General features: G+C 45.2%; 1 protein-coding gene across 1 annotated transcript in view; it reads left to right on the forward strand.

Annotated features, from left to right (window-relative positions):
• Window positions 1–13,824, forward strand: part of LOC137326920 (superoxide dismutase [Cu-Zn]-like) — a 33,997-nt gene that overhangs the window by 17,087 nt on the left and 3,086 nt on the right. The window contains exon 4 of the mRNA XM_067992303.1: window positions 2,447–2,564. Coding sequence (XP_067848404.1) covers window positions 2,447–2,564 — 118 coding nt within the window. The remainder of the gene's footprint in view (window positions 1–2,446; window positions 2,565–13,824) is intronic.

Here is a 13,824-nt window from a genome sequence, read left to right on the forward strand (position 1 = left end):
ATTTGTTGCAGCATCTGTCAGTGGAGGACTGCCCCTTTAAATAGAGCTCCCCCAGCTGACAGATCTTACTGCGCATGCGCAACCTGCCCGACGCGCAGATCAGCAGTGGGGAACCCGGAGGAGCAGGTAAGTGGATCCAAGTAGTGGATTGGATGCTACGATCGCGCGGGAAGCTGACTAATTTCACCGGGCGCGTTACCCACGCGCCTGATAGCCCCCCCCCACCGAGAACCCGCAGCCCTGGTAACATCGGGCCCTATGTGTTTTAAGTCCTGGAGTTGGACTTGAACCAACAACCTTTTCACTCACAAGCAGGAATGCTACTATTGAATCATGGCAGCATTTGAATGGGGAACAAAGAGAGAGAAGGACGCTATTTTTAGGATAAGTTGATGAATGCTATATTTTTGGTTGAAAAGCCAGAATCTCACTAAGAAATAACTTGCAGTTATATAGTATCTTTCATGTCTTCAAGTTGCCCAAAATGCTTCACAGCTAATGAATTATTTTTGAAGTGTAATCATTATTGTTATGTTGGAAGAAGCCTACACCTGAATTAAAGTGAGCAAAGACCAAAGATTGTGTTTGTGTAGACAGTTTGTTTCAACTAAATAAGTTAGGGAGGACCAAAGGTCACAATCTCAAGTTATAGAATAGAATAGAATCATAAAATGGTTACAGCACAGAAGGAGGCCATTTAGCCCATTGAGCCTGTGCCGACTCTTTGTAAGAGCAACCCAGTTAGTCCCATTCCCCCGCTCTTTCCCCGTGGCATTGCAGATGTTTTCCCTTGAAGTAGTTATCCAATTCCTTTTTGAAAGCCACTATTGAATCTGCTTCCACCACCCTTTCAGGCAGCGCATTCCAAATCATAACTACTTGCTGCGTAAAAAAGTTTTTCCTCATGTCGCCTTTGGTTCTTTTGCCAATCACCTTAAATCTGTGTCCTGTGGTTCTCGACCCTTCCACCAATGGGAACAGTTTCTCTTCATTTACTTTATCTAAACCCTTCATGATTTTGAACACTTCTGTTAAATCTCCTCTCAACCTTCTCTGCTCTGAGGAGAACAACCCCAGCTTCTCCAGTCTATTCACGTAATTGAAGTCCCTCATTCCTGGAACCATTCTAGTAAATCTTTCCTGCATCCTCTCTAAGGCCTTCACATCCTCCCTAAAGTGCGGTGCCCAGAATTGGACACAATATTCCAGTTGTGTTCGAACCAGTGTTTTATAAAGGTTCAACATAACTTCCTTGCTTTTGTACTTGTATGGCCAGAACTAGGTTAGATGTTAGGAGGTGGTTATTTTCCCAGTGGACTTGTGGAACAGGCTGCTGGCAAACATTGATTTACTGGATTCCTTCAAGCGACAGTTAGACTTGTTTCTGGATGGAGCGGAGATCACCTGTTACAAAAGGCATTTACTGTATAACATTAATCGGGGCCAGAAGTGTTCTTCTAGACTAGTTTTGATCGCCTAATAGGGTTGGAGGGGAATTTTCCAGATTGTTTTTCCCTAATTGGCCTGGGTTTTTATCTTTTTTTGTCTCTCCCAGGAGATTACATGGCTTTTGGGTGGAGTGGGGAATGTATATATCATGATGCACAAGGCATTGCAGTTGTGTGGGATAGGCAGGATGGACCATTGAGTCTTTTTCTGTCCATCATTGTTCGTATGGGACTACCAGTGTTCAGAGGAATGCTACAATGAAGCACACATAAAGAAGAGGATAAGAATTGAGCAAGCCATTGGGATGCTCAAAATGAATTGATAGATTGAGGGTGCCTTGCTATACATGTCCAGCACCATCTCACAAATTGTGGTAGGATGTTGTGTGCTTCACAACTTTGCAGCCCATTTGTTTACTAATGATACCCATCTCTATCTCTGTACTATTTCCCTGAACCCCACTACGTCCTCTGAACTGTTCTCCTAGTGAACATCAAGAAGACCAAAAGCATCATTTTTAAGCCTTATCAAACAAAACTCTTCACCTTTGGCACCAACTCCCTCACCCAAATCTCAATCTTGCATTCTGTTTGACCTAGAACTGAACTTCAAACCCCACATTGTGTCTGTTACCAAGACCACTTCCATATCTGCCCACGCTCCACCCCTACTGTATGCACACTGCTACCAAAACTTCTACCCATGCCATTGTCACTTTTGCAACGTCCTCTTTGTCAGCCTCTGAACTGCCACCCTCCAAATCAAATTCTGTCCCATCCACACTCTCTCACATTAAGCCATCTCACCCATTACTCCCTGCCCCCTCCTGCCTTCACTGACTTACAATGGATTGAATTTATAATCCTCATCTACAAATCTGCACACATTTCTTTGTTAAAGGTGCTGTATAAATGCAGTGTTGTTGTATTGGTAGTTTTTTGTTGATGTCTCTTTGTAATAACCATTCATAACTTAAAACCTTTATAATTCGTTGTAGACATGTTGGTGACCTGGGTAACGTTGAAGCTAATGATGATGGTGTCGCTAAGTTCGAAATGCACGATCGACTTCTTCGTTTGGCAGGAAATTATTCAGTAATTGGACACGCTTTGGTGGTAAATATTATGTCCTGTAGTCACAATTTTTTGTGTTAGACTGAACAAGAGGCTTGTTGTAATTAAAATCAAAGCATACTATTTGACACTCTTGAGTTTCTCAGTTTACTTTTTTGCCAGGCTGGCTTTTCTAGGGGAGGAAGAGACACTGGGCTCATCGAGCTGCCTGCTCCACAAATAATGTACAATCTATCCCACATGAGCTCTACATCACCTATCCATACGAACATACGAGTTAAGAGCAGGAGTAGGCCATTCGGCCCCTCGAGCCTGCTCTGCCATTTGATAAGATCATGGCTGATCTGATTGTGACCGCAACCCTACTTTCCTGACTACCTACAATAATCTTTGATTCCCTTGTTAATCAGGAATCTATCTAACTCAGCCTTAAAAATATTCAGTGATCCTGCCTCCACCACTCTCTGGGGAAGGGCATTCCACAGACTCACGACCCTCTGAGAGAAAAAAATTCTCCTCATCTCCATCTTAAATGGGAGACCCCTTATTTTTAAACTGTGGCCCCTAATTCTAGAGTCTCCCACAAGGGGAAACATCCCCTCAGCATCTACCCCTTCTCGTCCAACCTTTCCTCATAAGATAACCCCCTCATCCCAGAAATCAGTCGAGTGAACCTTCTTTGAACCGCCTCCAAAGCAATTATGTCCTTTCTTAAATAAGGAGACCAAAACTGCACACAATATTCTAGATATGGTCTCACCAATGCCCTGTACAACTGTAGCAAAACATCTCTACTTTTATATTCCATTCCCCTTGCAATAAATGACAACATTCAATTTGCCTTCCTAATCACTTGCTGTACCTGCATACTAACTTTGTGATTCTTGTACTAGGACACCCAGATCCCTCTGTACCTCAGAGTTCTGCAATCTCTCTCCATTTAAATAATATACTGCTTTTCTATTCCTCCTGCCAAAGTGGACAAGTTCACATTTTCCCACAATATACTCCATCTGCCAAATTTTTGCCCACTCACTTAACTTATCTATATCCCTTTGCAGACTCCTTATGTCCTCTTCACAACTTACTTTCCTACCTACCTTTGTGTCATCAGCAAATTTAGCAACCATACATTCGGTCCCTTCATCCAAGTCATTGATATAGATTGTAAATAGTTGAGGCCCAAGCACTGATTCCTATGGCACTCCGCTCGTTACATCTTGCCAACCTGAAAATGACCCATTTATGCCTACTCTCTGTTTCCTGTTAGCTAACCAATCCTTTATCCATGTTAATATGTTACCCCCTACAACATGAGCTCTTATTTTGTGTCGTAGCCTTTGATGTGGCACCTTGTCAAAAGCCTTCTGGAAATCCAAGTACACCACATCCACAGGATCCCCTTTATCCACGTTGCTCGTTACTTCCTCAAAGAACTCTAATAAATTAGTCAAACACGATTTCCCTTTCACAAAGCCGTGTTGACTCTGCCTAATTGCAATGAGATTTTCTAAGTGCCCTGTACCAATATCCTAACAGAAAACTCTACGTAAATACTTGCTGATCCTCATTGGGCAGTTCCAGGAGAGTTATCCATTTCCACAGTTATTCATTTCCAATGTTCAACTTGATATGTTGCTATCCACAGGCAATACGCCCACCCCCTTGGTTCCATCAGCACAGAAACCTATCCCTTTAATGTTGAATTCTGTTCTGAAGCAGATATTTATCTAGCTCCTGTTTGAAAGCTAAATAACACACGATCAACTACTTTTGCTGGGAGCCTATTTACTCCTGAGAATTTTATTAGTCTGTAGTTTCAATTGAAGCTTGTTCATTTTAACCTATGTCCTCTAATTCTGTAATTGAGCTCCAAGTCAGGAAGTTTGCTTACTTCTAATTCATTTACGGCTCATTTAAGCAGATTATCCTGTTCCTGTGTCCAGGCATATTGGATCACCAAGGTGCAGTACATAGAAGAAAATTGAGTGGGGAAGACTGAGAACCACTTTCAGTAATAGACACATCTTGTCAATGACCCCCTTTGTTTTTCCAGTCAAAACCCACACATTGTAGCTCCGAAGAATGTGCTGCACATTTTTTCTACACAAGCTGAAGTGCCATCTTTCAGTTCCATTTTGGCACTTAAAACTTTTCCACGGCCCGACCCAGCAACCGGAGTGATCCTTTGGCTTAGTGGTAGCATTCTTACCTCTGAGTCAGAAAGTGAAGGGCCCCATTCCAGACAGCCCCAGCGAATGGCGATTAGAATATTGTCTCTAAATACTGGGTTAACATCCAGCAAGTGAGAACTGGCTCAGTGGTAGTATTACCGCCTCTGAGTCACAAGGATTGGGTTAGGGCCCCATTCCAGACAGCCCAGCACTTGGAGACTTGGAGCCTATTCCACCATTCAATTTGGTAACTCTTGTCCTACTTCATAACTGCAGGTTTTGCCTAAGTACTTCCTGAGTGGATGGAATCAGAGTGGTGGCTGATTGATTTTGGGTGATGCGGTTCTGTTGAGTTGGTCATGGCGTTGGACCACGGTTGCTGGCCCTAAGATGTCCCTACAACAGATGGAGTCATATCTGACAATGCAATTGCTGTAAGTGCCTGCCTGCTCTCTGGCACTTCCTCAATCCTTTGAAGGGCTTAGCTGTAGTGGGAGGATATGTCGCCCTCTTGAGGAACCCGGTGCTGGGCACTCCACCTGGATGACCAGCAATCTGTATGAAACCAGTTTGTAGGTTGTCTCGATGTATTTAAATTCTGCTGTCATTGCTCTTTCCAAATGAGCTCTCAATCTGTCAAATCCAGTAGTAACAGATTTGTGTAATTGAGTGCCCAAAGTCTCAGTGCTGCCAGTCACAGCATTTATGAGATCTTTCAGTTCAACGCTTGTTCCCTCAAAATTACTCTCTAAATTCTCTGAAGTGGTCGTAGCTGCGCTGTTGATGACAGCAGGGGAGTACTTGACACAGTTTGCTGTGATGTGCCTGTCAGCCCTGGCATTCCCTACTTTGATTTTTCCTTGACCAACTGGAACAAAATTTTACAGTGGAGTTGAGTCAAAGGGTTGCCTGACAACAGTCCTTTCATCCTCTCCCCACCACTCTCAACTGTTCCCTCCCCTCCATCACATCCTTCAGCATACAATCACAGTGGCACACTGCAACACCTCTCTTTCTCAATCCAAGCGCACTCACCTCTTTCTTTCCTCTCTTGACGCTAACAATATTGTCTTCTCATATCCTACCATTTGCACCACCACCAACTCCTCCCAGCACTCACTCTTTACACACACTTGGCTTTAATGTTATCATCTCCCTATCCTCATTCCATCTTGTTTCTTCTCCATCTCTCACCAAATGCACTATCATAGTAGGTATACCACAGGAGGAAACCATTCGGCTCATCGTACCTGTGCCAGCTCTTCAAAAGAGCTATCCAATTAGTCCCATTCCCCTGCTTTTTCTCCATAGCCCTGTAAATTTTTTCTCTGCAAGTATTTATCTAATTTCCTTTTGAAAGTTACTATTGAATCTGCTTCCACCTCCCTTTCAGGCAGTGAATTCCAGATCATCACAACTCACTGCATAAATAAATGTTTCCTCATGTCGCCTCTGGCTTTTTTGCTGATCACCGTAAATCTGTGTCCTCTGGTTACCAACGCTTCTGCCACTGGAAACAGTTTCTCCTTATTTACTCTATCAAAACCATTCATTATTTTGAACACCTCTATCAAATCTCCCCTTTACCTTCTCTGTTCTAAGGAGAATAACCCCAGCTTCTCCAATCTCTCCACATAACTGAAGTCCCTCATCCCTGGTACTATTCTAGTAAATCTCTTCTGCAACTTCTCTAAGGCCTTGACATCCTTCCTACAGTGTGGTGCCCAGAACTGAACACAATACTCCAGCTTCGGCCTAACCAGTGTTTTATAAAGATTTAACTTAGCTTCCTTGTTTTTGTGCTCTGTGCCACTATTAATAAAGCCCAGGATCCCATATGCTTTTTTAACAGCCTTCTCAACATGTCCTGCTACCTTCAAAGATTTGTGTATGTGCACCCCCAGATCTCTCTGTTCCTGCATCCCCTTTAAAATTATGCCATTTAGTTTATATTGCTTCTCCTCATTCTTCCTACCAAAATGTATCACTTCACACTTTTCTGTGTTAAATTTCACCTGCCGTGTGTCTGCCCATTTCACCAGTCTTGTCTATGTCCTTCTGAAGTCTCTTACTATCCTCCACATTGTTAACTACATTTCTGAGTTTTGTGTCATCTGAAAACTTTGAAATTATACCCTCCATACCCAAGTTCAGGTCACTAATATATATCAAAAAGAGCAGTGGCCCTAATACTGACTCATAGAAAGGAATCATAGATAGGTTACAGCACGGAAAGAGGCCATTCGGCCCATCGAGTCCGTGCCGGCTCTCTGCAAGAGCAATCCAGCTAGTCTCACTCCCCCGCCTGCCCCCGTAGCCCTGCAAATTTTTTCCCTTCAAGTACTTATCCAGTTCCCTTTTGAAGGCCATGATTGAATCTGCCTCCACCACCCTCTCGGGCAGCGCATTCCAGATCCTAACCACTCGCTGGGTAAAAAAGTTTTTCCCCATGTCGTCTTTGGTTCTTTTGCCAATCACCTTAAAACTCCTGGGGAACACCACTGTATAATCTACCACCCCTCCCCCACCCACCCAGGCTGAAAAACAACCATTCAGCACTGCTCTCTGCTTTTTGTCCCTTAGCCAATTTTGTATCAATGTCCCTTTAATCCCATGGGCTTTCATTTTGCTAACAAGTCTATTATGTGGTACTTTATCAAATGCCTTTTGAAAGTCCATATACACAACATCAACTGCACTACCCTCATCAACCCTCTGTTACTTCATCAAAGAACTCAATCAAGTTAGTCAAATACGATTTTCCTTTAACTTTCATTTATTAGCCCATTCTTTTCCAAGTGCCAATTAATTTTGTCAAGGATTATTGTCTCTAAAAGTTTCCTCACGACCGACTGATTGGCCTGTAATTGCCGGTTTTAATCCTCTCCCCTTTTTTGAACAGGGGTGTGATATTTGCAATTCTCCAGTCCTCTGGCACCGTCCCCATATCTAAAGAGGATTGGAAAATTGTGACCAGAGCCTGCACAATTTCCACCCATACTTCCATCAGTAACCTAGGATGCATCCCACCTGGACCGGGTGACTTTTCTACTTTGTGTACTGCCAATCTTTTAAGTACCTCCTCTATATCTATTTTTATCCTATCCAATATCGCTACTACCTCCTTCTTTACTGTTACAATGGCAACACCCTCTTCTGTAGTGAAGATTGTTGCAAAATATACATTTAGTACTTTAGCCATGCCCTCTGCCTCCACAAGGTCTCTTTGTTTGTTCCTAATTGGTCCCACCCTTCCTTTGACTACTCTTTTACTATTTATATGTTCATAAAATACTTTTGAGTTCCCTTTTATGTTAGCTGCTAATCTATTCTCATACTCTCTCTTTGCCCCCCCTTATTCCCTTTTTTAGATCTCCTCTGTACTTTCTGTATTCAGCCTGGTTCTTTACTGTATTATGAATCATAGATTTGTCATAAGCCTCCTCTTTGTGTTTCATTTTAATGTCTATATCTTTAGTCATCCAGGAGCTCTAGCTTTAGATGCCCTTCCTTTCACCCTTGTAGGAATGTGTCTACTCTATACCCGAACCATCTCCTCCTTGAAGGTCTCCCATCGTTCAATTACTATTTTGCCTGTCTATTTTTGATTCCAATCCACCTGGGCAAGATCCCTTTTTAACTTACTGAAATTAGCCCTCCTGCAGTTAAGTATTTTCACATTTGATTGTTCTTTGTCCTTTTCCATAACTATTCTAAACCTAATGATATTATGATCACTGTTCCCCAAATGCTCCCCCACTAAAACATGCTCCACCTGCACCACTTCATTCCCCAGAAGTAGATCCAGCACTGTTTCCTTCCTGGTTGGGCTGTAAACACACTGTTCCAGAAAGTTCTCTTGTACACATTTCAGGAATTCCTCCCCCTCTTTGTCCTTTACACTGTTACTGTCCCTGTCTACATTGGGATAATTGAAGTTCCCCATTATCACTACGCTATAGTTCTTGCATCTTTCTGTAATTTGCCTGCAAATTTGTTCCTCTATCTCCTTCCCACTATTTGATGGCCTATAATATACAACCAGTCGTATTATAGCTCCTCTATTGTTCATTAGCTCTAACCAAATAGATTCTGTCTTTGACCCCTCAACTACATCATCCCTTTCCAGTGCTATAATAGTTTCTTTGATCAATAATGCCACCCCCCTCCCCACCACCTTTCTTTCCTTCGCTATCTTTCCTGAATATCTTGTAGCCAGGAATATTAGCTACCCAATCCTTCCTTTCTTTGAGCCAGATCTCTGTTATTATCACTATGTCATAATCCCATTTGGTGACTTGAGCCTGCAGCTTACCAATCTTATTTACCACGCTATGTGCATTTATGCACATGCACTCCAAACTCATCTTAGTCTGTCTCGCATTTGCTCCCTTTTTCATCCCTCCTACGTCTGAACTCTTCTTTACTCTAGTGCTATTTGTCCCTCCCAGTCCTCTGTGCACCTTGTTTCTGCTCTCTAATGTTTTATCCTGGTGCCCATCCCCCTGCCAAATTAGTTTAAACCTTCAATTCTAAATGCAGAAACCCAACACATCTTCACTTACCTTTTCAACAGCCACTCACTAACTCTCACTATCTTTCTGCAGAACAAAACAGCGCATAATGCAAGGAAGAGCAGGGGGGAGGAATCGCCAACATCATCGCCCTCATCCAAGCAGACAAGAAGCCTGGAGATCATTGGTTCAGACAGGGTCATGAGTATTGGGGCAGAAGAGGCTAGCAGCTTACCTCAGCAGGGTGACTGTATATTGCTTGTAACCCTTCATTCACCTCAGCAAATATGCAGCAAGATTCACAACTTCAAGCTGCATTCTTAAGACTGTCACCCACTGATATCCAGTTTCTATCTGCCATCCTAACTCTTGTTACTTTTATCGTTCTTCTAGGTCCTTTGTGGCAGCAAGAGGCTCCTGAAGAAGATATCTTAGAGGAGGACATTTCTTCTGAGGATACCATTAGGCACCCCGTCTCTCTCAGGCACCAGCTCAGGCATTGGCACTGCACATGATAGTGAGGTAGAGAGGTCTGCATGTGGTGAAACACTCAGCACCATTGGGCAGCAGCAGGTACTCATGGCAATCTATGGAGGATCTACTTCCAGGCTGTGTGGTGTAATCTTGCAAGGCATCAGCACTCTGCAGTACACCGTGGAGAGTGTGGTCACCTCCAGGGACACTAGCTGCGCCTTTGCAGAGAGAGTCAGTGACACCAGCCTTTGTAGCTTTGGTGGAAACTCATATGGCTGCCATGCAGACTCAAATCTGTGCTCCCCCTTGGAGAGCCAGTCATCCACCTTTCAGAGACAAAAGCCCACTTTGGACAGATTAGTGGAGCACATGGATAGGGACTTTCAAGGAGTCACATCACATTTTCTGCAGTCTGCTATCTCTCAGAGCAATGGCAGTAATGAGCCCCAGCCCCACGGGATTGACAGTGGTGCAATGGGAGTGGTACTTGTTGCCCTCTCTCAGCACGTCTGCTCCTTCGCCAATACCTGCCATGGTGCCAGCAAGTCAGTTGGGCCAAACTGCCCCAGTGGCAGCTGAGGTGCAGCTGTCTGCAGCTGGACCCTCACAGGAGCGAGCACCCAGAAGTCAGTGGCCACGAACATCTCAAGGGTCCCAACATGAGGAACAGCAGTCTTTCACCAGCTTTGCTGAGGCCACTAGGGAAGTACCTTGTAGGAGTAGTGGAGCTAGTAAACTTTCTTTTAAGGAAAGCATTATAGGTTGATCACCTGGATGAGAAACGAACGGAAGGCAGTTACATGTTTACCAATAAATGAATCACTTATCACATTTGGCACTTTGGTCTGCAGTGTGATTTAATAGCAGCATCTGAGTGCATTGTCAGCATGTCATTGACACAGAAGCTGTCTGAATGGTTTGAATGTTTTTTAATGAAGAATGAAAGGAGTGGAGAAGGATTTAACAAGGACTGTTAAACAGAGGAACTGTTAAACAGAAGTTATCAGGGCAGGTGAATGGACAGGTCAGTGGAATTGCTGTACAGTTGGTTGATCCCTCACATCTCTGTCTGCAAGGCATCGAGTGGGCCCTCCTTTTGCTGCTTTCTCGCCTTTCCTTGGTCCTCATCTGATGTGGACTGCTGGTGTGCCTCCCCTAATTGCAGGCCTCTCTGTATGGCGAGGTTGTGCAGCACGCAGCACACCGCTCCGATGTGAGAAATTCTTCGCGGGGCATATTGTAGGGAGCCCCTACATCTCTCGTGATACCTGAAACTCTGCTTCAACATCCCGATGGTGTGCTCAGTAATGATCCTGGTGGTCCCTTGTCCATGATTATACGTGTGTTACTCAGGCGTTGTGGAGGGGATTCATGAACCACATCTAAGGGGGTATCCGTTGCCTTGCCACGTTCCTGGGAGGGTCGAATATTGTTGGGTTAGTATATTGCCGCAGGATAATTGCATTGTGACAGTTGCCTGGGCATCTTGCAGAAATGTGCACGATGGTGTTTCTGTGATCAGACACTAGCTGGACATTAATAGAGTGGAAGTATTTTCGATTGACGAATGCTACAAGCTGGTTTTCTGATGCCCTGTTGGCAACATGTGTATAATCAATGACACCCAGACGCGTGGGAAAGCAGCTACGGCTGCAAATCCCCAAGCCCTCTCCTGTTAACTGTTGAGATCAATGGGGAAAGTGATGCACTGCTGAGCCCGGGCAAACAGGGTGACCTGCTTAATTAATGTAACTGTGTACTGCAGACTGGCAGACCGAAAGCAGCCAGTGGCGAAGGAATTAAGGGCTGTGGAACTACTCCCCCCACCCCCCTCCCATCCAGCAGGCAGCGGGTCCTGTTGCAGGAGGCTGCAGAGGTCTGCAACATTTTGCCTGGAGTGGTGCGGCCTCCTGAGGCACTGCTTTTCAGATAGATTCAAGGGAGTGACTTAGCCTGTACACACTTTTTTTATTCGTTCATGGGAGGTGGGCATCGCTGGCAAGGCCAACATTTATTGCCCATCCCTAATTGCCCTTGAGAAGGTGTTGGTGAGCCGCCTTCATGAACCGCTGCAGTCCGTGTGGTGAAGGTTCTCCCACAGTGCTGTTAGGTAGGGAGCTCCAGGATTTTGACCCAGCGACGAAGAAGGAACGGTGCTATATTTCCAAGTCGGGATGGTGTGTGACTTGGAGGGGAACGTGCAGGTGGTGGTGTTCCCATGTGCCTGCTGCCCTCGTCCTTCTAGATGGTAGAGGTTGCGGGTTTGTGAGGTGCTGTTGAAGAAGCCTTGGCGAGTTGCTGCAGTACATCCTGTGGATGGTACACACCGCAGCCACGGTGCGCCGGTGGTGAAGGGAGTGAATGTTCAGGGTGGTGGATGGGGTGCCAATCAAGCGGGCTGCTTTGTACTGGATGGTGTCAAGCTTCTTGAATGTTGTTGGAGCTGCACTCAACCAGGCAAGTGGAGAGTATTCCATCACATTCTTGACTTGTGCTGTGTAGATGGTGGAAAGGCTTTGGGGAGTCAGGAGGTGAGTCACTCACCGCAGAATACCCAGCCTCTGACCTGCTCTTGTAGCCACAGTATTTATATGGCTGGTCCAGTTAAGTTTCTGGTCAATGGTGACCCCCAGGATGATGATGGTGGGGGATTCGGCGATGCTAATGCCGTTGAATGTCAAGGGGAGGTGGTTAGACTCTCTCTTGTTGGAAATGGTCATTGCCTGGCACTTGTCTGGCGCGAATGTTACTTGCCACTTATCAGCCGAAGCCTGGATGTTGTCGAGGTCTTGCTGCATGCCGGTACGGACTGCTTCATTATCTGAGGGGTTGCAAATGGAACTGAACACTGTGAAATCATCAGCGAACATCCCCATTTCTGACCTTATGATGGAGGGAAGGTCATTGATAAAGCAGCTGAAGATGGTTGGGCCTAGGACACTGTCCTGAGGAACTCCTGCAGCAATGTCCTGGGGCTCAGATGATTGGTCTCCAACAACCACTACCGTCTTCCTTTGTGCTAGGTATGACTCCAGTCACTGAAGACTTTTCTCCCTGATTCCCATTGACTTAAATTTTACTAGGGCTCCTTGGTGCCACACTGGGTCATGTTCTTCCTTGAAGTCAAGGGCAATCACTCTCACCTTACATCTGAAATTCAGCTCTTTTGTCCATGTTTGGACCATGGCTGTAATGAGGTCTGGAGATGAGTGGCTCTGGCAGAACCCAAACTGAGCATCGGTGAGGAGGTTATTGGTGAGTAAGTGCCGCTTGATAGCAGTGTCGATGACACCCTCCATCACTTTGCTGATAATTGAGAGTACACTGATGGGGTGGTAATTGGCCGACTTGGATTTGCCCTGCTTTTTGTGGACAGGACATACCTGGGCAATTGTCGGGTAGATGCCAGTGTTGTAGCTGTACTGGAACAGTTTGGCTAGAGGGGCGGCTAGTTCTGGAGCACAAGTCTTCAGCACTACAGCCGGGATGTTGTCGGGGCCCATAGCCTTTGTTGTATACAGTGCACTCAGCCGTTTCTTGATATCACGTGGAGTGAATCGAATTGGCTGAAGACTGGCTTCTGTGATGGTAGGGATATTGGGAGGAGACCGAGATGGATCATCCACTCGGCACTTATGGCTGAAGATGGTTGCAAACGCTTCAGCCTTGTCTTTTGCACTCACGTGCTGGACTCCGCCGTCATTGAGGATGGGGATGTTTGCAGAGCCTCCTCCTCCCGTTGTTTAATTGTCCACCATCATTCACGACTGGATGTGGCAGGACTGCAGAGCTTTGATCTGATCCGTTGGTTGTGGAATCGCTTAGCTCTGCCTATAGCTTCCGCTGTTTAGTATGCATGTAGTCCTGCGTTGTAGCTTCACACCTCATTTTTAGGTACTGCTCCTGGCATCCTCTTCTCCACTCCTCATTGAACCATGGTTGATCCCCTGGCTTGTTGGTGAGGAATATGCCAGGCCATGAGGTTACAGATTGTGCTGGAATACAATTCTGTTGCTGCTCTGATGGCCCACAGTGCTTCATGGATGCCCAGTTTTGAGCTGCTAGATCTGTTCTGAATCTGTCCCATTTAACACGGTGGTAGTGCCACTCAACACGTTGGATGGTGTCCTCAGTGTGAAG

Source organism: Heptranchias perlo, chromosome 11, assembly GCF_035084215.1.
Source record: "Heptranchias perlo isolate sHepPer1 chromosome 11, sHepPer1.hap1, whole genome shotgun sequence".
NCBI classification, from domain to species: domain Eukaryota; kingdom Metazoa; phylum Chordata; class Chondrichthyes; order Hexanchiformes; family Hexanchidae; genus Heptranchias; species Heptranchias perlo.